The sequence below is a fragment of the Populus trichocarpa genome, chromosome 17 (assembly GCF_000002775.5).
Source record: "Populus trichocarpa isolate Nisqually-1 chromosome 17, P.trichocarpa_v4.1, whole genome shotgun sequence".
Taxonomy (NCBI): Eukaryota; Viridiplantae; Streptophyta; class Magnoliopsida; order Malpighiales; family Salicaceae; genus Populus; species Populus trichocarpa.
In genome coordinates this window covers 1,183,150-1,209,973 of record NC_037301.2, presented here as the reverse complement: position 1 = coordinate 1,209,973, position 26,824 = coordinate 1,183,150, and the positions used below count along the sequence as shown (strand labels likewise).

General features: G+C 33.5%; 2 protein-coding genes and 1 long non-coding RNA gene across 3 annotated transcripts; 2 read left to right on the top strand and 1 right to left on the bottom strand.

Annotated features, from left to right (window-relative positions):
- LOC112324709 (uncharacterized) lies at window positions 1–807 on the bottom strand. Its single transcript, XR_002978712.2, has 2 exons — window positions 487–807; window positions 1–269 (listed from the first exon to the last, which is right to left on the bottom strand). It is a non-coding gene; the product is annotated as an uncharacterized LOC112324709 (long non-coding RNA).
- Window positions 808–5,181: 4,374 nt separating this feature from the next.
- On the top strand, window positions 5,182–5,883 carry LOC18106808 (protein DMP7). The gene has a single exon (XM_006372696.3). It carries the CDS (start codon window positions 5,260–5,262, stop codon window positions 5,881–5,883), a length of 624 nt encoding a protein of 207 aa, XP_006372758.1. The 5' UTR covers window positions 5,182–5,259.
- Window positions 5,884–14,179: 8,296 nt separating this feature from the next.
- Window positions 14,180–26,631, top strand: LOC18106807 (homeobox-DDT domain protein RLT2). Its single transcript, XM_024588869.2, has 18 exons — window positions 14,180–14,968; window positions 15,430–15,897; window positions 16,758–16,843; window positions 17,168–17,596; window positions 17,669–17,758; window positions 17,839–18,003; window positions 18,098–18,320; window positions 18,510–18,610; window positions 19,605–19,691; window positions 19,788–19,940; window positions 20,035–20,190; window positions 21,117–21,326; window positions 21,417–22,106; window positions 22,186–22,746; window positions 23,135–23,764; window positions 23,896–24,000; window positions 24,917–25,180; window positions 25,689–26,631. Exons 1-18 carry the CDS (start codon window positions 14,827–14,829, stop codon window positions 26,433–26,435), a joined length of 5,307 nt encoding a protein of 1,768 aa, XP_024444637.2. The 5' UTR covers window positions 14,180–14,826; the 3' UTR covers window positions 26,436–26,631.
- The last annotated feature ends 193 nt before the right edge of the window (window positions 26,632–26,824 follow it).

The following is a 26,824-nucleotide window of genomic DNA, read 5'->3' as shown; positions in this document are numbered from 1 at the left end:
TGCAGGAATAAAATTTTGAAGATTTTGCAATTAATTGTAAAATATTCTGAGTAATCATGATTTTACAATTAACAAAAACAGTAGCTCAATTTTGCATTTATGCTTAAAAATTGAAACACGATCATTACAACAAAGAAGACCTATCAAGAAAAAACAAAGAAGACCTATCAAGAAACAAAGTGATCGTACCACTTCAATCAAGTTTTAAATTTGATCTCTCTCTTTTGGTTCAATTGACTGTATTTATCGATCTGCATAGGTCCTTTAACCTGCATCAAGAGCACGAGGGAAACGTTAATATAAAATTAACAGAAATTCAAGTTCGATTTTTTTTGAAAGAATAGGAGAAACCAAATTCAAAAATTTATAACCGCTTAAATATAAAGTGAAATTAAAATCTTAAACCACAAAATAAAACCCAATCAATCAAAAGGTTTCTTGTTCTCTAAATCCTAATTCTTTAAGTAAATAAAAGAAAACACTCACCTTGAAATCTAAAAGATACAAACTTTAACTCTGAAAATTCTCCAATCCCTTAATAAATTCAAGAAATCATAATTTACAATGAACATAAAATTAGGTCTTTTAACCTGCATCAAGAGCAAGAGGGAAACGTTAATTGGGAATTCATTTGCCAGCCATGGACAGAGATTGAAAACATAAACAGAAATTCAAATTCGATTTTTTTGAAAGAATAGGAGAAACCAAATTCAAAGATTTATAACCGATTAAATACAAAGTGAAATTAAAATGTTAAACCACAAAGTAAAACTCAATCAATCAAAAGGTTTCTTGTTCTCTAAATCCTAATTCTTTAAGAAGTAAATAAAAGAAAACACTCACCTTGAGATCTAAAAGATACAAACTTTAACTCTGGAAATTATCCAATCCCTTAATAAATTCAAGAAATCATAATTTACAATGAACATAAAATTAAAAACACATCAAACTGGGAAACGTAGCAAAGTTTACATAAAAATTACTATAACATAATCACAAAAATCAGAAAGAATTAAAGACCCGTCAAAGACTAACCAGAATAAAGCAAAATTCACAGAGAAGAAGAACAAATTATATATTTAGAGCAGGAGATGGAGAGATGGGTACCTGATGAAGAATTATTTATTTAAAGCAGGAGATTGAGAGATGGGTACCTGATGAAGACTCTCTCTTTGATTGAAATTGAAATTCCATATGATTACAAGAAGAATCAAACCTTAATACATAGAATTTGAACGGCTAAAAGTGTACCAATTCTTTTCTTCTACTTACTAGAGCGAGAGCGAGAGAGAGAGAGAGGTTTTCTTTTGAAATTGAAAAATGTTGAGATTTTGAGAGAGAGAGAGATAGAGGCTGGATTTATTAAAAAAAAAAAAAAATCGACCGTTGCATTAACTGAAAGACAGAACTTGGTTTACTCTTGCTTTGACTGGTTTTGTTTTGTTAAACGACATCGTCTTATATGACCAGACTTGCTGTGTTTTTCTTAGTTCAATTCATTTTTTTTATTTTATAAAAATAATAATACTTTGAAAAAACAATTAAAAAATAACAGATTTTAATTATATTTTTTTAAAATTTATCTAGTCACATATTAATTTATATTTTTTATCAAATTATACCAAGTAAATTCCTTTTATTTTTATTAAAACCTTGATACTGGATCATTCATCTCAACAAGTTAATTCAATTATAATTTATTTTTTATTAGTATATTAAATTAATCTAAAATATTAAAAATTAAATTTAAAACAAAATAAATTAAATTTTAATTAAAAAAAAACATAATACAACTTGCTTTCAAACACCTTTGTGGATCTATTTTTACGAAGCGTGAGGAATGGGTATAGATACATTCAACCATCTAACATTCACAACTTCATTCTAATAAAAAACTTTGACCGATTAAATCGTTGGTAAAAAATTTTGACCGATTTTTCTCATGTACCTAATTCAATCCTCCATGTCAAGGAGTTGAAGATGTTGTTGATTCGATCACGAAGAGCATTGAAAACCTTGGAAGAAATCTTGATGCCTGCAATCAATCATTACAGTACAGCTTAATTTCATCTGGAATAGCAATATTTTGTTAATTCTTTAGCTCACACCAGAGCCCAAGAATCATGATCATTTTTTTGCATACTATTAATCAAGTTCCTTGGAGAATCATATCTGCCATGGTGAAGTATCTCATCAAAGAAAATGTTGAGATGCATGTAGCAAATGGATTTAAAATAAGATTTATTTGAAATGGAAACATGATTGGGTGGCTTATAAATGGTTTAATGAGAGGATTAGTCACTGTTTTATGATTTTGAAACCAACGGGACAGCTAGACTGGCCACGCAGCAGAGGAAGTAAGATGATAAACAAAGGATAATTTGCTGTTCACGAGGAATCAACGTCAGACGAAAGGGAGATGGATAATCCTAATGCAAAGGGAGGCTAGAAAATGAGGTAAGGTAAGAACAATTATGATCATGAAATACCAAATCTGCAGGCCGAATAAATTCCCAAATGTCCTTGAAGGCTAGCCAAGGCAATCATTTCCGTCTGTCCTAGCACCAACCAACTGCGTAAGCTACCTAGACCAAAGCAATGATCCAACCTGAGATTTCATAAGCAATGGCAGCACCCGCCAAACCACACATGAATACATAGATGAAGAGATAAAGCACCCCAAGGTGCATGATCAGAGCTGCAAAACTCTAACCTTGCTTTGTGCCTGAAGGAACTTTTGAGTAGGGAAATTGATGGCTAGTGACAGCATTTGAGGAATAACTTGAATAGAAACTTTTCCAGCAAAAGAAGAGTGCATACCTGATGGATAAAGCAATAGAAGAAAACACCCTGAAGAATAGGTAACGAAAACAGGAAACTCGAGATTGTCCTGCAAAACATACATGGGCACCTTATCGATAAAGCAACACCATAAAAATAAGCAATGCTAAGAAGAAGAGATCGGTAGCAAAGGAAGAGTGCATGCCTTATCGATAAAGCAACACCGGAAAATAGCATGAAAAACAGGTCATGTACATAGACTACTTGAGCTCCTCTTACGAAAAACACATATGCAGAAGAAAAGATGCAGAACAAACAAAACCCCCTTGGAAAGGAAGATAAAATGTTGAAAAGAGAAGGGGGGCTGCTTGCCATGAGCGAATAAGTTGAAACTTACCTTGACTGCAAGGGATGTAGAAGCCAAGAACAAGATTCTTGTGAGTAGATATAGCTTGTTTTTCAAAGGCTGGAAAGAAATAATAGAGCATTGATGGAAATGAAATGGTATTTTGGCAGAGAGACCTTTCAAGAACAAGCTTATGCTTGCTCCATCAAGTTGTCGAACCAACACATTTAAAGCAACAGTCTGCTCCCCCACCAGTCATCTCATTGATCTCCTATTCAATATGGTAGGGGAAAAAAACACTTCAGAATGAACTACTCAGTGATTGGAGAGCGAAGTGCTTCCATAAGAAAATCTCAAATCCTAATTTTACCACACACCTTTTCACCCTTACGTTTTTTTTTCTCAGAGAAAGGGAAAAACTAAAATGAGAGATTTCTAGCTGCTCTTCAAAAATTAGATTAGAGCAATTCTAGGGAAAATGCATTTCTATGCCATCAAGATCCCATCTTGAAGCTATGAAATCACATGTTACTCCTGTATTCAGAAAGTTGGCTGAAGGCATGCCATAACTTCTAAATCAAGTAAAAACTATCTATTCCATGCATCTAAGGCATAAGGTTAGCCAATAGACAGTGAACGCTTTTTCCTTCAAGTAATAAGCACAAATACTCTTTTATAAAGCAAGAGCCACTTGAGATAGAAACTCATCTCAAGCTACCAGAAGAACATGCACTTCTTCAGCTCTTTCCAAGTGCTTTCCAGCTCAAGATTATGAAAGCAGAGAAAATAAACAATAAGATAAAAGGATTGAGAGATAAGTCTGGTTCACATATTTATCCACGCATTCTCCAACATTTATTTCTAATGCCCGTAGCCATCACAAAAACAAGAACAGTGGTTCAACTGGCATAAGCAATTATACATATTCTCCTCTGTCTAGATCTGCAAGCCAAACGAACCAAGTTAGAGGAGAAAAAAAAAATTGTACATTGGCTATTAAGGAACTGAAATGTTGGATGATGCCAGAAAAGGGAAAAACTTCTTTGACAACTTTTCCTTCACCGTCTGGCAGAATCTACAATGACAGCCCTGCTGCTAGAGTGCTCGATACATACATACATATATATATATATATATTGAGCACATTTAAAAATAGAGAAACGGGTGGCAAACCGTGAGTCACCCTCAGTTTTCACCATATTTTCCAATTTAATAAACCTTTTTTCCAACAAAAAAAAAAACCACTATTGTCTTTTACGAATTCCAAATGATTTATCTTTATCTTTAAAATCTGATTAAAAAAAACTATATATTTAAAATAATTAACTTTCTACTCTTACCTTGTCCTCTCAGGTAATTTTTTTTTGTGATTAGTTTCTTTATGACCTGTTTGTACCTAATTAAGCAACAAGGTATTCAATCTTTTATGATCATATCCTATTATCAAATATATTAACTCAATACAACTAATATCAATAATTAATTTTAATTCCATCGAAGACAACCCATCTAAAAACATATTTAGTAAATCCGGCTCAGCTCTGATAAATTGATTCAAAACTCAATTTTATTTTGAATCAAATTTTAAAAAAATTAATTAAAAGTTAAACTGGTTAATCTAATAAGTTAACTTATGAACTTGTCAACCCCGTCAATTTGGTTTTGCTTAAAACAAATTCTTCAAAACATCATATTTTAAATTTTTTTAAAAAAAATTGATTTAGATCTTTCCGTATTAACTAGCCTAACATTTTTCAGGTTTATTAACTTTGGGCAGGAGTAGTCAAACGAGCAGGTTGTCATTTTAAGGAAACCACTCAACAATAAATTTTTTTTCCAACTCATTCATCATTGTAACTGCATCTCTTAACTTCTTTGACAACAGTTATGAAAAGGTTTGAATACTTGAAAAAAAAAAGAAGAAATTATCCCATCAACCTTGTACATAAGCTAGCTAAATTATTCTGGCTAACAACAAACTGGAAAACCACCTCCTAAAATTGTGTTTCTATCTGTCTTCATGCAAATTAAAGCCATCCCGTTAACACAATAAATCCCTCAATTCCCCACAGAACTCTGTGCTGATCAAACAATTCAGAAAGAGCGAGGGAAATTGGAGGTGAATTCAGGCCATGGATATTAATGTATTGGTGCAAGAAGGAGCAGAAATTGCACAACCCTTTTTAGAAAATGTACTGCAAAAACCAGAAAAAACACCAGGGCAAAAGGCCATAAGGAAGACATTCAAAGGCACGGCGCATTTAGCCAGGCTTCTCCCCACGGGTTCGGTCCTCACATTCCAGATTCTATCTCCAATATTAACACATGAAGGCCAATGTCGCTCCGTTACGAGCCAAACTTTGACATCAAGTCTTTTAGCCGTGTGTGGCCTAGCTTGCTTTCTCTTATGCTTCACCGATAGCTTCAGGGACGCAAGAGGCAAGGTCCGGTATGGAATGGTGACTTTCAAAGGCTTGTGGATTATTGATGCAACGGCGGAACTTTCGCCGGAAGAGGCCGCTAAATACAAGCTGAAGTTCATTGATGTCTTGCATGCCTTCATGTCTATCTTGGTTTTTGGTGCAGTTTCATTGTTTGACAAGAATGTTGCCAAGTGCTTCTTTCCAGCGCCATCAGATGAGGCGAAGGACCTTCTCATTGTTGTGCCTGCTACGATTGGCGTCATCTGCAGCATCTTGTTTCTTGCATTCCCTAGCAAACGCCATGGAATTGGCTGCCCTCTGTCGCGTAATTAGTACTTCCTTTTTCTTCATTTGTTTTCAGGATTCCCATGAAAATTTTAATGTGAGTCATGTTCTAAGCAGATTCAAAGAAATTTAAAATACCATTTACATTAATTAACCAACAATATCTTGAAAAACTGGCTCAGAGTTCCATAAGATATACATCCATTATGCCTTGGAAAGAGTAAAATCAGGCCTCTCATTCTGCAGAAGGCGTGTTCTTCCAAGTTTTATGACAATGGTGAAAGAGAAAAGGAGAAAAAATTGGACATGTAAAGCACCTTCGTTTTCCTTTGTAATTAAAGACCTGCAATTAATTTCTTGTCTCCATCAAAATTATGTCCATGCTCTTCGAGATTTCCAAGAATTATAATGCAATTCAAAATGATAATTTGAGTGAGTTGTATCCCGATCGGATGCAATAAACAACTCTATTATTTTCATCATCCATTTGATCATGCTACATGTATCCCACAAAAAAATTTAAAGATCCCAAGATGAGTATTAATGGAAGTTTTCAGGGTTTTGTGTTTAAGTAAGGCTCGAACTTCATTGTGAGTAACAAACCTAAAATTTACACAAGGGATCTCTAGTAGAGGTTCAATTAAAAAAAAAATAACAACAAAAATCAAGCAAACCAAATTCGGTGGATGGAAGCAAAAGAATGTGGAGTAAATTTAAAAGATTAAAAAAAAAAGGATGAAATTACAAATAAATTCTAATTTTATAAATTGTTTTAAAAAATTATTCAAAATATATATTGAAGAATGGAATTGGGAAAAAAATCAATTTAAAAAATTTACTAAAAAAACTAATACAAAATGACAAATAAAAATACATGAAATAACCGAATTTACTTTCAAGACCAATACTAAAAAATTCTATAGAAAGTAAATAAATAAAAAATATAATTTAATCTATAATTGAATAAATATTAAAAATAAATATTATGAAGTAATTATTTTACATTACAGGAGAGAAGTAGGAGTATTTTTTAATTTTACAACTTGCCTCTACAAAAATAATTTTATAAATCGTTTTGATGTGTTGATATTAAAAATAATTTTTTTATAAAATAATATATTTTAATATATTTTTAATTAAAATATACTTTAAAACATTAGCGCTACAATAATTTCAAATACACCCTTTATTATGAGGCAAATTCCACTCATTTCTAATGGAGATGGGATTACTAATGATGTGGAGAAGATTTCCCTTTCAAATATCATGAGATTACTACTAATCTCGAGAATTAGAAGATTTATTTTTAAAATATTTAATAGAAATTTATTCTTGTTAATAAAAATTTCGTATCTGTACCCTTCTTGTCAATTTTTTAATTTGAAACAAGTAATTTAAGTGTACAAATTCCTGATATACATGACGGGACCTCAGGCAAAGCTATGGATGTGATTCTTCAAATCTAAGCTGATGGCCGTGTATGGCATGACGTATATGATATTTTAAACCTATCAATTATGACTTGTAGAGAGTATAATTATAAAATCTCCATGATTATATATTGGGCCAACCCACAAATTGATCTGAAAAAACCTAGCTAATTAGTTCAGCTCTTGAGTCATCGAAGCAACTTGAGCTGATTATTTTATTAAAATGGAAGCATTTTGTATTTAAAATAATATTTTTTTAAAGTGTTTATTGTGTCGAAATATATTAAAATAATATTTTTTTATTTTTTTAAAATTATTTTTAATATCAGTGCATCAAAATGATCCAAAACATAAAAAAAATTAAATTTTTTAGAAACACGGTGCCCAAACAGCATGGTTCAATTAACTCACAAAAACTTGGCGGAATTAATTGATTTTAGTCAAGTCAATATCTTTTTTAGTTTAATTAAAAATTTAATTCAAACCAAACTCCAAACATTACATTGTTCGAAGTCAATTCATCACCCAGGCAAGGTTTAACAACGACTATGATAAGATGATAGAATCTTCCATTTGCTTGGTGTCTTAATATCATCTTAATTTGAAATTTAAGCTAACCTAACTAGTAATTTTATTTTTTTTCATACTGAAGCCCCCCATATTTAACTCCTAATTGAATAAAATATCCTCAAACTATAAGGGCTTGAGTGGAACTCTCTCAAGACTACAGGGACGAAACCAAAATCTTGCCGTTCTTCTTCATTCTTAGATCTCCTGCGGGTTGAATAAACATGAACCACTCAGTAGCATAGGGTGCAGGTATGGCGGGAGTAAATATATATGGTCCTGTTGCAGTCTCTTTTGTACACGAGAGGACCCGATAGTACGAAATTAAACTGAAAATTATGACATGATTAAATGAACTGAGCCATGAATTTCATTGCTCTGTTAACGAAATAATTTTTTTTTTTTTTTTTTGAATTCGAGAAAACTTTATCTTTTGGAAAGCGCACTTTGTGGGCTCAGATGAGCGAGTAAAACCCCGGCTGTCCCAAACTCTTACAAGAGGTGCACGCCCTGACTTGAACTCGAGACCTGCTGTGCAGATCTCAAGCTCTTTATTATCACGCTACACCCCTTGAAGACAAAATAATAATCTTTGTTAATATATAAACTCTACGAATATGAATATTGCTGGACTAAAAAAGAGTGTTTGTTAGTGAGATGCTATTAATAACGTATTTTATCATGAAAAATATTTAATACATGTTTTTTCATGAAATATGTGTAGCAAGGTATTTCTTAAACAAATATACTTGTAACATTTGGAAAAACAAATTGATGTACAGTGCAAAAAATAAATAAAAAGGAACTCATGGTATATACTTTTGTGATTTTGTGATTAGTAATGTGTCACAAAAATTTATAATTAAAAATATATTAAAATGATTTTTTATATATTTTTATAATTTATAATATTAATACAATAAGATTATAAAAATATACTTAAAAATATTAATTCTGTTACAATTAAAGTTTAGAAACTTTTAGAAAGGAGAATAGTGGGAAATAAGTATGTTTTCTTGTAAAAGCAAAATCTATTATAAGCAGTGGTGGAGCCAAGTGAGGACAAAATGCTCCTTTAATTTTTTTAAAAATATTTTTTATATTAGAATATTAATATAATAGTTTTGGTGAGGGTTTAATAAAAAAAAGAAAAGTGAAAAGTTATTATTGACGTTTATATATATATATATATATATATTCAGCTCATTTGCTTAAATTTTTTTTTATAAACAAAGAGCCACATTTTTTTTTAGCCTCGGTTGTTTGTCTCTTTCTCTTATATAAATTTTTTTTCAAGTCCAAATAAGTAAGTAATTTCTTTTACTTTATGTTTTAAGTAAATTTCTTTCATCTTTTCTATTTATTTTATTGTTTAATTTTAGTTTTATTCTTTTATAATTAGTTATTAAAAATATTAGGGTTTCTGATAATTTAGGGGTTTTGATATGAATGTGTTCAAAATAAATGTTTAAATTTACTAATTATATGTTTCTTTTCTTATTATAAATGAATAAATTAATATTCATGCAAAATCACTATTCTTGACATCTCTTATACTGGCAAAGTAGATTATTGAAATTATTTAACTGAGATCTCTTAATTCACTATAATCATGGATTAATTATTTAATTGAGGTCTTTTAATTTACAATATACATATATTAATTGTCATTTTATATCACAAATTTGTTTGTAATTAATTGTTAATGAGATGCTTGGAGTTAGGAGAGGGCATGGGTTTAAATCCCATAAGCTACATTTTCTATCTCGGTATTTTCTCTTATTTGAAACTAGAGTATAGTATTAAAACTTGTTTTATATATTTGACTTAGTGAGTTCATACAATTTTTGTGTGTGTGTCTAGAAATAATTTAAATGTCTAAAAATAATTAAGTATAATTTCTAAAAATTAAAAATTTTTTTTTGCTAAAAAATAATTTTTCTTGTGTTTTGGATCGTTTTGATGCGCTGATCTAAAAAATAATTTTTAAAAAATGAAAAAACATCATTTTGATGCATTTCGGCACGAACAGCACTTTAAAAAGTAATCGTAACCACACTTCCAAACATGCATACTTATTATATATGCATATAGATATGAATTGAAATGAGTTTTGATGAATTGATGTGCATTTTACTATGAATTTCATATGAAAGATTTAGAATTATTGTATAACTCAATTGACTTTTGTTTAACAGCGAATTATTGTGTAGTTGTGTTAATTATTATGTAGACATTAATGATAATAAAAAAAAATCAACAAGTTCATCAATTAAAATTAACATGCCATTAGACAAGTATTTCAAGCATAAATATTTTGAGGATGAAGAATCATTCAAAACTTCAAGTCATGTAACCCAATCGAGTTAAAAAAAAATCATATTAAAAAGTTATATAATATTTGTTAGTAATTTGCTCCCTTATCTAAAAAACTCTGGCTCCACCACTGAATATAAGACTCAAGATTCTTCCAATCGCTTACAATATTTTGTGAAATGGAGAATTTTATAGCATTTCGAATTAATTATATTTTCAATCTTGGTTCCATTTGAGGAGAGAAAGAAAAACACATGACAAATCCTATTATGTTAATACTATTTTAATATATGAAACATATACACTTAAACTTTTATAAATTAATAATTTTAGGATCATAAATTTATCATTTCATCCTCGAGCTAGCAATTAACTACAAAAAAATAAAGAAGGAATAAATTTATAAAATATCATCCGGATCCACATGGCAAATTTATAAAATAAAAAAGGAATAAATTTATCATTCCATTCAAAGTGCTTTCATGCTGAAATATATTAAAATGATAATTTTTATTTTTTAAAAATTATTTTTGAGATCAGCGTACCAAAACGATCCAAAACTCACAAAAAAATTATTTTTTAGCAAAACAAATTAAATTTTTTAGGAATACAATGAATACAGTTTGCACCGCGTTCTCAAACAATACCGAAGAACCTTTCATTTCATAATAAAATAAAAACAAAAACAAAACACTTTCTTTGAAATTTTTCATGTGCGCCTGCCTTGTTAGATAGACATAACATGCAAGCAAATGGAAATTAGCGTACCAAAACACACAAAAAAATTATTTTTTAGTAAAAATAATTAAATTTTTTAGGAATACAATGAATTTACACCACGTTCCCAAACAATACCAAAAAACCTTTCATTTCATAATAAAATAAAAACAAAGACAAAACACTTTCTTTGAAATTTTTCATGTGCGCCTGCCTTGTTAGATAGACATAACATGCAAGCAAATGGAGAAAGAAGAGTTTTTTTCAAAGACTTATTTTGAACCTAAAAACTATAAACAACACGCTATGACTTGAAAAGAGCAATCCTTACAAGTTTTTGTTTGATTTGATAGTCGACTAAAAATGGATGTTGTTTGGTATTATAATAATAGTTATTTTTTAAAATGTTTTTATTTTAAAATATATTAAAATATTTTTTTTATTTTTTTAAATTATTTTTCACTTGAAGAAAATTAAATTGATATTTTTAAAGATGTTTTTCAATTATTTTGATATACTTATTCTATCAAAGATAAAAAAAATAAAAAAAATATATTTTAATTAAAAATATTTTTACAAAGCACTTGTTTTTATCCATGATAAAATAGTAGTTCCACCAAAAAAAAATAATTACAGAAGAGAATGCAACCCCTGGAATTTGCTCTTGGTGAAATTTTTCCATGATGCTATTAAAACAACTTTGAAAGTGGAGAAAAATAATTAAAGAAACTTTGACATTAATGGAAGGTACTTTTCTTGCATTAAAAAATCTCAACATTCCACACCTAAACAGAAAAAATTGAAGAAAAAGAAAAAAGAAAAAAGCAACCACAGCTTCATGGCTCCTGAAGTAGGCAACAAGTTGGCCTACCAATTTCACCCATTTATTAAATAATCAAAATTCTCATACAAGAAAGTCCTGCCATTAAAACTTGACCTAGAAAATCTTGTAAGAATATTTCATGGCAGTCATGAGCGTTGAGGTAGTCTAGATTGGAAAAGTGCAATAATTACGTGTTTGGAAGTATAATTGTAATTGTTTTTTAAAATATTTTTATTTTAAAATATATTAAAATAATATTTTTTTTATTTTTAAAAAATTATTTTTGACATCAGTACATCAAAATGATTTGAAAATATCAAAAAAATATTAATTTAAAATAAAAAAAAATAAAAAAATTTAAATTTTTTCAAAAACGTTTTTGAAACGTAATACCAACAGCTAGATAAATGATAAATTTAATCTAAAAAAAATATAAATCTCTAATAAAAAAAATAAGAAAGAAAAAGAATTACACATTTAAAATTTAAGAAATTCTTATTGTAAAAACAAAAAAAAAACAGAAAATAAGATATTCTTGCTTCCATCCAAACTTTACTTGCCCGATTCATGTCATGATTTGAAATTCAAGTAATAAATTTTATATGTTAATTAGAATTAATCAAGATAATATTATTTTAATTTTTTTATATCAAATTAGGTTTTGATAATACCAATTAAATTATACCAAGTTAACCATCATTCTATTTTTAAAAAAAATTAACTCGAACTAAATTTCACGTCAACATTAGTTGGTTCGGAGATCCTAATAATAAAAACAAGAAAGAAATATGACGTGGGGTCCAATGTTCAATTTTATACAATGAAAGGTAGGTCCCTATTAAGGAAGAGAATGCACAAACCCACTCGTTCTTTCAAGCACGTTAAATGAAATCTCTTAAAAGTTGCATGAGAAATCATGGTTTTGTTGTGCCCTAACCCTAATTTTAGTTCTTTGATTGTTGTATATTTAAATATAAGAGGTTGCCTTTTGGTTAGGAGAAAATTGTATAGCTTAATTTAATCTTAAATAGTTTTTTATTAGAAAATCCTAAAAAAACTCTATGTTAAATCACAATTTTAGAGTAAAAGAATTATAAATTATATATTACAATGAAAATTAAAACCAATATTTGAAACACGCATAAATTATCATTCTGGAGATTCATAGAGTGCAAGATTAGCATAGATATCGAGTTAGTTTCTCAACATTTATTATTCATAGTTGTGATAGTTTATGTGCTTTATTTGTTTTTTTAGATTAATGTGGATATTTGGGTTAACCTATATGCACCTCGACTAATTCTACATGTCTTGAAGTTAACGATTATGTAAGTCTCCAGTGGTCATTAGGTTTGTGAGACTCGAACTAGTGACATCTGGAGAGTAAAACTAAGACTTGATCAGTTAAACTACACCTCTCAGGATTCAATTTATTTGTTTTTTATTCCATTACTTGTTGCTTAGGAATATTAAAAAAAAAACACCAATACTCTAGTATAAATATGAATAATCTATCTAATATCTAATTAAGATATTTTACGTCGGAGGGTCAAACTGAGCCAATCTTGTTTTTTTTTATTAAATAACATTGTTTTGATAAAGAAAATTTATAAAAAATCAACAAGTTTTAATTTAGTTTTACTTTTAGTGGATCAAGTTGTGGCTCGACTTGATTTTTTATCAGGTCAGGTTGGTCAACTTCTTATCTTATTTTTTCTTCAACTCCAAGTCTTGAGTTGGCTAGTTTTTAAATTCTAGATTAATTTATCGGGTTGATCTAGATTTTATAACAGTTGAGAGAGTGAAATTATAATCTCAGAAAGCGTAACTTCCACGCACTCCAAAGGGTAGAGTAGCATAACAGCTATCGACTCAAACAATTTCTTGGGTAATAAGTACTTGAAGAGTTAAGACACAAGTTGAAAGCAATCCACTTAAAAGAAAAACGCTGGTTTTTGGATTAAAGGCCTTTCTCTCTCTTTCCCAAAGAATCCAAGAACCCAAACAACCACACCCATTTCAGTACATAAAAATGGATAATTTATATTCTAACCCTTCTAGATTTTCTAGTGTCTTACTTGGTCCTTGTAATTTCTCAAGCTTTACATTATCATCATTAGAGCATCAAAATATCTTTTTCATGGCCATTTGTTCTTGTGATACCACTTTTTTATGTATTTTGTTGTTGAGTTTATTTATGGTGTGTGGAATTGGAGAGAGAAACTGGAAAAATTAGGAAAAAATGTGCAATTTTTTTTTGTTATTTGATAATAAGTCCCGTTTGTTATTTCATTTCAAAAAGACTCTTGAAAAAAAAAAAAAAACAGTCTTCCCAGAACCTATGGAGTTGATATTGTAAAAGGTAATTTATGAGTACTGAATTGAAACATTCCAGAATTACAAGGACCGAAAATTAGTTTACCCATTAATAAAACATGAACAACAAAAGCTAGAAAGAGAAAGACATAAAAAAATTCCCCTCTCTATCTCTTCCTCTCACACAACAAACACCAATCTCTCTTTCTTTTCTTTTCTTTGAATTTCGAAAAACAAAACAAAAGTAGTCTCTAGCATCATCTATCTACAAATACCCAATTTTATTATTATTACAACCTCAAAATCAAATAAAAAGAACAAAAGATTTCTTAAAAAAAAAAAAAACAAAATGAAGGAAGGAACCAGAGAGAGAAACACAACAATAGAAGCACTTGTTCAAACATTAAATCAAACCTCAAAACATCAATCTTCTTACCATTATTTTTTGTTACTACTTCTACTTTATTATCATTTTCAACACCACCAAAAAACAACAATCTTTTTTATTATTAATTGCTCTTTTGTTCTCTCATCAAATCTAAATCTTACCCTCACATCAAAATCACAAGACTCGCCAAAACCAAAAACACCATCACCACCATTGATTCTTCTCTTGGAGAGAGAAGCTTTACCTAAAAACTCCTCTTTTAGAGAGAGAAAGTTTGAAGCTTTATCCATGAATCAATCTGTCAAGTTTTATTTTTTGAGATTTGCTGAAGTTTAAATTGGTGGGTTTGGATCTATTCGTTGATTTCTGAAGTGGGTTTGTTTTAGAATCTGGTATTTTTGTTGAAGTTGGAAGCTTTGTAGTGATCTTGAGTAATGGAGGAGGCTAGTAGTGGTGGTGGAAGTGGCGGTGTAGAGGTGGAGGAGAAGAAAAAGACTCCAGGGGAAGGAGAAAGTAAGTCCAAGAGGAAAATGAAAACTGCTTCTCAGCTTGAGATTTTGGAGAAAACTTATGCAGGTCTGTTTGTTTCAAGTTTTGAACTTTTGCACTTTTTGTTTATGATTTTGTTGTAAATTTGTGATTTTGTTTGGGTTATTATGATTTTTTGGAAGTTGAAAAGCAGTGGTAGCTTGTGAAATGTCGAGGTTTTTAATGGGGTTTGTGTAATTTGTTTCATTCATTCTGCTTTTTTAGTTCATTTGCACAGCCTGGGTTCATTTTTTTGTTGTGATTTTGTAACAAATGTTTTTTTTTTTGAACTATTTTTGTGCGTTATTTTGATTTGGGAAGCCGAAATGTTAAGCTTGTTTGTAAAATGCTAAGTTTTGTACTTAATTTGTTTCATTACTTTTGCAGAACTTGTTTATATGGTTTGTTAGTTTTTTTTTTTTTTTTAATATATATATTATTATTAGCTTATGGTGATTTTATTAATTTTGTTGCTGATTTGGTATAAATTTGTGTTTTTCTTTTACTAGCGGATACATACCCATCAGAAGCAGTAAGGGCTGAGCTTTCAGTGCAATTAGGACTGTCTGATCGGCAGCTGCAGATGTGGTTCTGTCATAGGCGTTTGAAGGACAGGAAGGCGCCATTGGTGAAGCGCCCACATAAGGAGTCACCATCCCCAGCAGGGATGCCAGGTGGAGTGGAAATGGGAGTAGGGACTGAGGTGGGAAATGAACATGGGTCAGGGTCAGCAAGTCTATCTGGGCTCGGCGTGGATTCAAGGCGAGCTGTTGGGAGGCCAACGGGGGTGGCTGTTCCAAGAATTAGTGCTGATGTGCAAGCAATGAAGAGGTATTATGAGCCACAGCAATCTGTAGCTGAGCTTAGAGCGATAGCATTTGTCGAAGCACAGTTGGGGGAGCCTCTGAGAGAGGATGGTCCGATTCTTGGGATCGAGTTTGACCCCTTGCCACCAGATGCTTTTGGTGCACCTATAGGTAATGTTGATTTCGAGTTTTGTTGCCTGGATTCTGACTTTTTTATTTGACGACTACATGTTGAGATTTGCAGCTATGCGAAAAATTTGTGAAATTACTGAATGTGCTGTAATTGACAATTCTGATCAGTAGATTGTAGATTGTTTTCCCTGGCTAAAAGTGTTTTGGGTTTGCACATCTTATGCGATTATCGAATTTTAGCCTTCTAAATAACTCTTATCAAATTGATTGAATTTGTGCCCTTTAAATAACTCTTATTGAATTATGAATAATTGTGAGATATATTGGCTCTGACGAAGTTATAAATATACTAGATGTTAGAATCAGTTGTAATATGTGGAGTATGAATGCATGAAATCTTAATTTGCAATAAGTGTTAATTAGAGATGATGGTGGAAGTGGTTGTATAACAAAATTTTGAAAGTATTTTTAAATTAGAAAGACCAATAGACAATTCCACAAGGTCCTGCTTTTAATTTTTTCTTTCAATCTCTGGTTCATTATTTTTTTATGCACTCCATGACTGGTATGTGTCTAGTAGCATCACAAGTTCTGTTGCCAAAACATAGATAGATTTGTTCTGTCAGCTTCCTTGAATAAGGACATTGATTTTGTGGGATATATAGTATGTGAAATGTTCATATATATATATATATATATATATATATTAAAAGCACATCTTTTGTGCTTCCAATTTCAATTTTACATCTTGTTTCATGTTGAACATCAATCATTCTCTTGTTTTGCTCAAACTTTAAATTACTTGCTGCAGTTTTTTGCTGCTTTATGTGCTGCTGTCTGAAAGCATTGCTGAGAATGGTCAAGTATGAGCATCTGATGAGCTTTTTATATGATTCTAGGATCAGCAACACTAGGGCAGCAGAAGCAACCTGTAAGGATTTTCGAGACCAACCTATATGAGCGACCTGATATAAAACCCATCAAGGTGAAGATGCACTCTTACTCCATCCTTTTACTTCTGAAAATTAAAACTATTTTTCTCCCATTATTGTTGCTCTTTTTTTCCCTGGCTTTTGCAATACTTTATATCACCCAGTTTCTTTTGTTTTGATGCTTATCTATCGGTGATGTCATCTTCTTGTGAACTGTGGAATTTATACACCACCCACTTTAGCCCCATGGATTTTGATGGTGATATTTTTCAGTTGGTGATATCATCTTTTGTAAGCTGTGGAATTTATTCTGCCCCCTCTTACCACAGGAATTTTGATGGATAATAAATGGCATGATCATGTGTTTCATTCTTCAGGGTACTACAAGGACTCTGCACGAATACCAGTTCCTCCCACAGCAGCCAACTGTTAAAGCAGAGGCATATGAAAGAGCTGCCCCGTCCTTTCAGTATGGCTCACCTGCGGATGGTCATAATACAAAGACTGGATCACTATCTGCTACCCGATCATTCATGCATGCTAATGAACAAGTGTCCTCTGGATATGGTTTTTCAAGTCAGGTGCCTAGTTTAACTCTTATGCCTCAAGAAGGCAGGCAGGGCCATCTCTTGCCATCTGCTACAGGAGAGTATGAAAATACTTCACAAAAAATCCCTTTTACAAATGTTGGTATGGATGTGCAAATTGGTGCCCACCCAATTACTGCATTGGACAATCCTTTTATGTCATCTGATCAGAGAGTGACCCATGATGAGAATGCTTTGCGCATGGAGAGGAAACGCAAGGTATTATGTGAAGCATTTCATAATTTTTTAAATGTAGACTGGTAAACAATGCACCTTTTTGACTTTTTGCAGAGTGAGGAGGCAAGAATAGCTCGTGAAGTTGAAGCCCATGAAAAAAGGATCCGAAAAGAGCTTGAAAAACAAGATATTTTGAACCGAAAGGTCTGGGTCTTACCATACAAGCCTTTCCTTTTCAAATCTATAAGGTCATACTGACAGTGTTATGTCACTTGTATGTTCAGAGAGAAGAGCAAATAAGGAAAGAAATGGAAAGACATGACCGTGAAAGGCGGAAGGAAGAAGAAAGGTTGTTGCGTGAAAAGCAGCGAGAAGTAGAGAGACACCAGAGGGAGCAAAGGCGTGAACTGGAGCGCAGGGAAAAATTCTTGCAGAAGGAGTCTATCAGAGTAGGTTCAGATACCCTATTTAAGACCGTCCTTTTATATCTTGCCTCTGAGGATAAATGGGGCACTTTTTTTTTTTTTTCATTTATGTACTCAGGTTGAGAAAATGAGGCAAAAGGAAGAATTGCGTAGACAAAGGGAGGCAGCAAGGCAGAAAGCTGCTAGTGAGAGGGCAATTGCACGTAGGATGGCTAAAGAATCACTGGAGCTTGTCGAGGATGAACGTTTGGAACTCATGGAGCTAGCTGCCTCCAGCAAGGGGTTACCTTCTATAATTCCGTTGGACTTTGAAACTTTGCAAAATCTAGATTTATTTCGAGGTTGGTAATGTCTAGTTTGATCAAGGAAACCGTTCTGATACCATTGCAAAATATTAAGTCACAGCCTTGGAAGATTTACTGCCGTGCAATTTTTTCCTTAAATGTTTTACGAGGCTCATGCATTTATCTTGATTTATTGTTGGTCAATTTTCATTACACTCGAGCTTGACATGTTAAATTGCTTTTCAGATAAGCTGACCAAGTTCCCTCCCAAATCTGTGCTTTTAAAGAGGCCTTTTCTTATTCAACCCTGGAATGGTTCTGAGGAGAATATAGGAAATCTTCTTATGGTGAGTTTCTGTAGTTCTTCCTATTTCTTGTTCCTCTCTACCTGTCCTGGAAGGATGGTAGTAGTTAAGACTGGAATGCAAGTATGCGACAGAACACTCTCTTAAGTAAATGATCACAGAACTTCTTTGCACACTTATGTTGCATCCATGGTGCATAATCTCATCTCATATTTGCCATTATTTTGTGGAATGTGACGGCTGCTCTATAGAAAACAGAAGGAATTTGGAAATTTTAGTTTTTCTTTGAGTCATATTTTAATATCATTTTATGCTTTTATTTCAGATATTGATCCTTTGTGTGTCATTTGTATTTTGATTTAAGTTGGTTAAAAAATCATTTTGTTTCCTGTGTTTTTTTGCTGCTTCATTGAGGACAAATGTTACTCTCTTTCAGTGTTCCCCCTGCCATTTTATTTTGCTTCAAGTAGGCATAAAAATCAGTTTGTTGGGACATTTCACTCTCTTTCTCATGCATAGCTGTGAATCATAATGAATAACAGGGTTTCTGTAGGCAGATGGGTGATGAATTTTCAAGTAATTATTTTGAAAATACCATATGTGCGGTAGGTGGTGTTAATGAATTGAGATAAAATGAGTTTTTATTACTTGTTAATATGTATTATCTCATCATCAATGCATTGTTTTATTTTGTCTCCTTTAAAACCAATCCCTCTTGTCAACCCAAAATCTCACTTCTCCTTTACATAGTTGAAGGTTGATTTTATTGTTTCTTGTGGTTGCTATTGTTATGGTGTCCTTTTTCTCAAGCAAGAATATCTATGCCACCTATTTCTATAAATCCCACTATAGAGGGTTTCTAGGCACATTCTCTTGTTTTTTTTGGACTTGGGAATAATAAATCTTTGGAGGAGTTCATTTTTTGGAAGGAAAATTCATCATTCCACCACTTCTAGAATGCCAAATGCACAGCCATTTCTTTCTTTTCTTATTTTTGTTCTTCTCAAAGATTTTGAATGAAACTGTAAATTTATAGGTTTGGAGGTTCTTAATCACTTTTGTGGATGTTCTTGGGATATGGCCATTCACTCTCGATGAGTTTGTCCAAGCTTTTCATGATTATGTAAGTATCTGTGAATCTTTTCCTGACCGGTATCTGATATAGGGTTGCCCTACATTTGTGGAATTCAGATGTCTTTCCTGCTTCCTCTACTTTCAGGAACCAAGGTTATTAGGCGAGATACACATTTCTTTATTAAAATCCATCATTAAAGATATCGAAGATGTTGCCAGGACACCGGCAACTAGTCTGGGGCCAAATCAGAACAGTGCTGCTAATCCTGGTGGTGGACATCCTCAGATTGTTGAAGGGGTAAGTCTTCTTTGTTGTGTGTTGCTGTGGCAATTTGATCTCCTCAATTATGCTCCTTTTTTTCATCCTAAATTATTTTTGGCTTCTGTGTCAGGCATATGCATGGGGTTTTGATATACGTAGCTGGCAGCGGCACTTAAATCCATTAACTTGGCCTGAAATATTGCGGCAATTCGGTCTTTCTGCAGGTTTTGGACCACAACTGAAGAAAAGGAATGTTGAGCAGGCATATCTCTGTGATGATAATGAGGTGGTTCCTTTTTTCTTTGGGTTATCATTTTTCAATGCAGTAATTTTTCTCCTTCAGTTACTCATGTTCAAGGTTTGGTTATCCATTGCTGGGACTGGGATGGGTTATGACAGCTTGGACTGTTTTCTAATTTTGATTTCTTGCTGATTCTAAAGACGAGCATTTATGATAGTTTTATACAAGTTAGATGGCTGGCTGGCGATTATAAGTTTTCTTGTTTTTCAGAATGCTCTAATCCATGTAGGTCGACTTATTTTGTCAACAGTTTATACTAGGGTTTAATTCTGCTTCAGTATTTGTTATATTGTGAAATAGGTTTAGTTTTTTGCTTGTTGTGGTTCTTAAGTTTTCTTTATCCATTTGTGGGCATATGCTGGCGCTTGGCCTTATTTTCATTTCTTTTTAGTTTTTGAATTCTCTCAAGTTTGTGGTTGGTTAGCTCAACTTCTATTGTTTGACTTGTTGATCAAATGTATTTGCTTGACCACAGGGGATGCTGACATATATCAACTGATGGTCTGAGATGTGCTGTTGTTTTGATTAAGTTGACAATTGTTTGAGAAATGTCAAAAAATGTAGCATGTGCTAATGATATTTGATGCTGCATGTTCATGGTGGCGTAGTTGCCTGTGTGAATGAGTTGCAGTTTTTATCCAAGCTTGAGGAATTTCAATTTATGTACTTCAGAAGCTTGGAAGAACACAATCTCATAATGCTTTGGATTGCTAAGAAGTTGCGGATTCTGTTTTCAGGAAGTAGCGTTTTGTCAGAATAAAAATGAAAATGATAATTTTGTGCATTAACTTTCTTAAAATAATACAAAAGATATAGCATGCATTTCAAGATTTCACTTTCATTCCTATTGTTATTTTTTTCCTGTGATTTTCCTTGATTTTTTTTTTGCCTTGTCTGGTATTAAAATTCAGGGTAATGATGGTGAAGATGTTATCACCAATTTACGGAATGGAGCAGCTGTTGAAAATGCTTTTGCCATAATGCAAGAAAGGGGATTTTCTAATCCACGCAGATCTAGGCATCGTTTGACGCCTGGTACTGTTAAATTTGCTTCGTTTCATGTTCTGTCTCTTGAGGGGAGCAAGGGTTTGACCATATTAGAAGTAGCAGACAAGATTCAGGTAATTTTATAGCGCTAGCTGTTTGTATTTGTCTCACCATCGCATAAACTTGCCTTATCTGTTCACTTTGCCTTTTCTTATCTTGGAAAGAAATCTGGTCTGAGGGATCTTACAACAAGCAAGACACCTGAAGCATCAATTGCTGCTGCTTTGTCAAGGGATTCTAAACTTTTTGAGAGAACGGCTCCATCAACATATTGTGTACGTCCTCCATATAGGAAGGACCCAGCTGATGCAGAGGCAATACTTTCTGCTGCCAGAGAAAGAATTCGGGTATTTAAAAGTGGTATTGTAGATGGAGAAGATGCTGATGATGCTGAAAGAGATGAAGATTCTGAAAGTGATGTGGCAGAGGATCCTGACATTGATGATTTAGGTACTGAATTAAATTCTAAGAAAGAGGCTCATGATTCTCCTGAAGTTAATGAATTTAATGGGAAAACACTCTTGATGAATGGGAAGGAAAGTGGTGATGTTCTGAAAACTCCACAAGTTAGCCTTGTGAATGTTGGTGCGGGTTTGACTTCACTGCATTCTGAAGGCACTAATGAGGTAAGGGGGGTTGCTTCTTCCATTGATCGATCTGTAGATGTTGCTGAAATCTGCACTACTCCTGTGCAAGGAGATGTAGATATTGATGAAAGCAACCCTGGTGAGCCATGGGTTCAAGGACTTGCAGATGGGGAATACTCTGATCTGAGTGTTGAGGAGCGTCTTAGTGCACTTGTTGCATTGATTGGTGTGGCAATTGAAGGAAACTCTATCCGCATCGTTCTTGAGGTACCATTTCTTTTTGCTTCTGGTGAAATCTTAAAAAATGCAATATGCTTGTCTCTAATCTCAGATGAGAATTGTTCAGGAACGCTTAGAAGCAGCAAATGCTTTAAAGAAGCAAATGTGGGCAGAAGCACAACTTGATAAACGTCGTATGAAGGAAGAGTTTGTCATGAGGACACAATATTCATCATTTACAGGGAACAAGATGGAATTGAACCTTACAATTTCTGCATCAGAGGGTAGACAAAGCCCTATGGTAAATGTTGATGACAGAAGTAATGGGATGTCCGTGAATGCTTCTTTTCAGCAAGAAAGATCAAGTGACCAGCAGAGTGACATGAATTATCTGACTAACATGTCTTCTGAAGGAAACATGCAAATGCAAGATTTATCTGCTGATACAGATAATCTGCCATATCAACAAACTGGACATGCAAATGAAAAGTCACGTTCACAGTTAAAATCTGTTATTGGTCACAGGGCAGAAGAGATGTATGTATATAGATCTTTGCCCCTTGGTCAGGATCGCAGGCGTAATCGGTACTGGCAGTTCACTACATCTGCTTCCCGCAATGATCCTGGCTGTGGCAGGATCTTTGTTGAGTTACACGATGGTCGCTGGAGGGTTATTGATTCTGAAGAGGTAGAAATTTCATCCTCATGGGCTTCACAAGTCTCTATGTATGAGTCATACGATACTGGATTATTTTGTGCACATGTATACATGGTGTTGTTTTGATCATTCATGTGCAGTATGCATGATTTATACTGCGGCTTGCGTATTAGCGATGTTTTGCTCTATGTTTGTTAAAATTGGTGTTGATAAAGAGAGTAAATGAAGGCTGCCGCCACATATATAATTGTGTTCTGCAGAGCTAATAAAATTTATAAGTTCCCTGTTCAAGTCATTGTAAACTTTTGTTTACCATGAAACAATGGCTAGTCATCTCTATGTATTTTTTAAACTGACCACAAACCCATTTTTTGTTATTCTATTGTTTGTTTTCATCATTTGCATGGTATTTATGCAGGGTTTTAATGCTCTGTTGTCATCTTTGGATGTACGTGGGGTTAGGGAATCCCATTTGCATGCAATGCTGCACAAGATTGAGGTGCCTTTCAAGGAAACTCTCAGGAAGAGAATGCTACATGCTAGCACTGAAGGGAAAAGTAAAGGCCCAATCAAAGCTGAAGCTGTTGAAACAGCTGCTGGCATTGAATGTGGCTCTGGTATGGATAGTCCACAAAGCACTGTCTGTATTCCAGATTCTGATATGTCTGAGACCTCAACATCTTTCACAATCGAGCTTGGAAGGAATGAAATTGAAAAAAATCATGCCTTGAAGAGATTTCAAGATTTTGAGAAGTGGATGTGGAAAGAATGCTTCAAGTCTTCTGTATTGTGTGCCATGAAGTATGGGAAGAAAAGATGCACACAACGGCTTGGTGTTTGTGATTACTGTCATGACACTTATTTATCTGAAGACAACCATTGCCCTTCTTGCCACAAGACATATGATGCCTCCCAGGTTGGCTTGAATATCTCTGAGCACGTGGCTCATTGTGAAAGGAAGCTAAAGGTGGACCCTGACAGTGCTTTGTGTAGCTCATCTTTTCCGCTGAGGATCAGATTGCTTAAATTGCTACTAGCTTTGATTGAGGCAAGTAGTTCAATGTTATTTTTTGATTTAGATATATGCTTGTTGCCCCCATCACTATAATGAATAACAGCATGGCAAGCATGTTGCCACTCATTGTGTTTTCTTAAATTTTGTGTGCTTTTGGTTGACAGGTTTCAGTTCTGCCAGAAGCTCTCCAACCTGTTTGGACTGATGACTACCGGAAATCTTGGGGTATGAAGCTGCAGTCCTCATCGTCTGTTGAAGACCTACTTCAGGTTTATGTTTGGCCTTGCTTGTGACATGAATTTCTGTGCTCTCCTATCTACTTGGATTATGAGGATGTGAGCCTGGGATATTGGAACCACGGCTTAGCATTTGAGATTATATTAAAATCCAATGATGACGATTATGTTTTCATGTTGAAACCAAAACGCAAAAGATGAACTTCACTTTTTTCTTCTTACTGAAAATACCATTGGGTGTCAAAAGATGACACATTTAAAAGCAACGAAAGTGGTATTCCATCAGAAACATCTGCAGAAAGAATAAATGCCTGGTTATAACAATATGCTTTTTGTTTCAGTTTGAGAATACCATTGATGGATTGATTATATAGCAGTCTCACCACATCTTATTGAGTACATGATTGGTTCCATGGAATGTACCATGAAAGTGAACCGCATTATTTTATAGGTGCAAGATTTTGAATTGGTTCCAGAATATTATTGATAGATCAATTAAACAGCTACACCGTAGTGAGTGCATAACTGGTTCCTGGAATGCATAATGAATAGTGAAAAGTAAACCACATTGCTATCACAGGTGCAAGAGTTTGAAATTTATTCTGCGCATCTTCTGGAATATATATTTTTTATGAATTTGTTGGATAGGCTCTTTATTTAGCATCAAAATGAAGGTGACATGTTGAGTGGAAGTTTACTGAAGCCACTGTGTTTGTTGCATTTGGAGTATTCCTAATCTACATCCGTTAATCATGTAATGCCAGAACATAACATGTACTTGGTAATGTTGTGTAACTTGTACCATTTTTGTCATTGTCTGACAATGTTATGCTGGGTAATTGTGTTCCTTCCTTTTCCTTCTTGCTTATTGTCTATCCTTTTCAATTCTCCTCATTGAAATTAATTTGGAGGGTTTGTTAAGATGTAAATGTGCATTTCTCTTCCTCAGATTCTGACACTATTGGAGGGTGGCATGAAGAGGGACTATTTGTCTTCGAACTATGAAACCAGCAGTGAACTTTTGAGATCATCTGACCCATCTGGATGTGCTGCTTATGGTTCTTTCAATACAGAAACAGTTCCTGTGCTTCCATGGTTGCCACAAACAACAGCTGCTGTAGCTCTAAGGGTCATTGAATTTGATGCTTCAATCTCATACACGCTGCATCAAAAACCGGAGGCTCATAAGGACAGGAGCACTAGGAGCTTCATTGTGAGTAGTCTTTGTATCAGAAGTTTTGTCCTGGATGATGTGAGATAAACAAAAACCACTTGTATGTGTTGTTAGTTCGAGCAAAAGAAAAAGAAAAAGAAAAGACCAAATGCCTTTTTCAACACTAGGCTGATGTCATGAAGTCCTGCTTCCCTTAACATGTCTCTATGTCATTAAATGTGCATTTTGAAGTAGTAGAAACCAGAGGTAAGTAATGCTAATACTATTACTGAGGGATATAGGTCTGCAGTTCTTAATGTTTCTTGAAACAATGTAGTTATAAATTTAAATGTAGAATAAGGTATAAATTTGATGGGCAGAGCAGAGCTGAGCTATCATTAATCATCCCATGTTGTAAAACACATAGAACGGTGGTAATTACGCGGTTTCATTTTGTCAAAGAAGCATTCTAATGCAAGCAACTTTCACACCTAGAACAAAAATCTCGTTTCAAAATTGAAAGTTTACTAGCTCTATATTACTGACTTTATTCTTAACCATTTCTTAGAAGCTTCCATCCAAGTATGCTGCCATGAAGAACACCCCAGATCATGAAATCACTGAAAGTTCACGTAAAGCTGGGTTATTTCAAGAAGATAATTGGGTTGATGTAGGGATTGGGTTAGCAGGACTGGGCCGCGAACAAGGGATCCGGGGCAGGGGTCGAGGTCGCACTCGTGGTGGGAGATCACAAACAAGGATTATTGGGTCCAGATCTGTATCTAGCAAGAGAAGTGCAGCCAAGAGCAGTGACAGATTAGGGAAGGCATTGTCATGGAAAGGACGACCTCGTGGCCGTGGAGGGTGTAAGCGTGGACGTCGCAGTGTGAGAAGTAGGCAAAAAGCAGTCAAGCAAGCCTCTGATTTTATTCCTGAGAGAAAGATCCCTCAAGAAACTATTCGTGAACAGTCAACAAATTGCTTGGGAAGGGATGACTGGAATGGTGATGAAACAAGGTTCGTGGAGGATGCCGAAAATGCCAGTAGTTCTGAAAGATCTGAGTACGATGATGAAAATGAAAATATTCTGGCATCAGGAGATGAATATGATAATATGCGAGTTGATGACTATGCTGGTGGTTTTAATGGCAAGTCTGATGACTTACTGGAGGGAAGTGATTATGTTATGGATGGCAATGAAGATGATGATGATGCCGTAAATGAAGATGAGCTAGGGGATTTGGATGTTGAGGAATACATTAACGGGGACCCAGATGATGGTACCGAATCTTCATCTTCAGATTTCATTGACTAGAGAAATAACCTTAAGATTGTAGAATATTGCTGATGCATGAGAAATAGTCAATTCCTTAATTTGTATTCTTTAGTGAAATCTACTGACCTACTCTGTAACTGAAGTGAATTTATTTATAGAGGAAGCAGCAACTGTGCATAGCTAAGCACCTTTACTGTATTGGAAACAGAATATCAATGAATAGTACTTCGGTCCATTGGCAATTGCAATGATCCAAAAACTCCAATTTGTTAGCTGTCCCTCTCTCTCAGCAACTGGTTTCACTTGTCAGTAGATAGGTACTTCCGATATTGTGATTACGTTGGAATGGTTATGTTTTGGGTTGGAAATCTGGGAATCTTGCTTAGGTTAGCATTCATATCCAATCATATACCATATTGTCAGCTTAA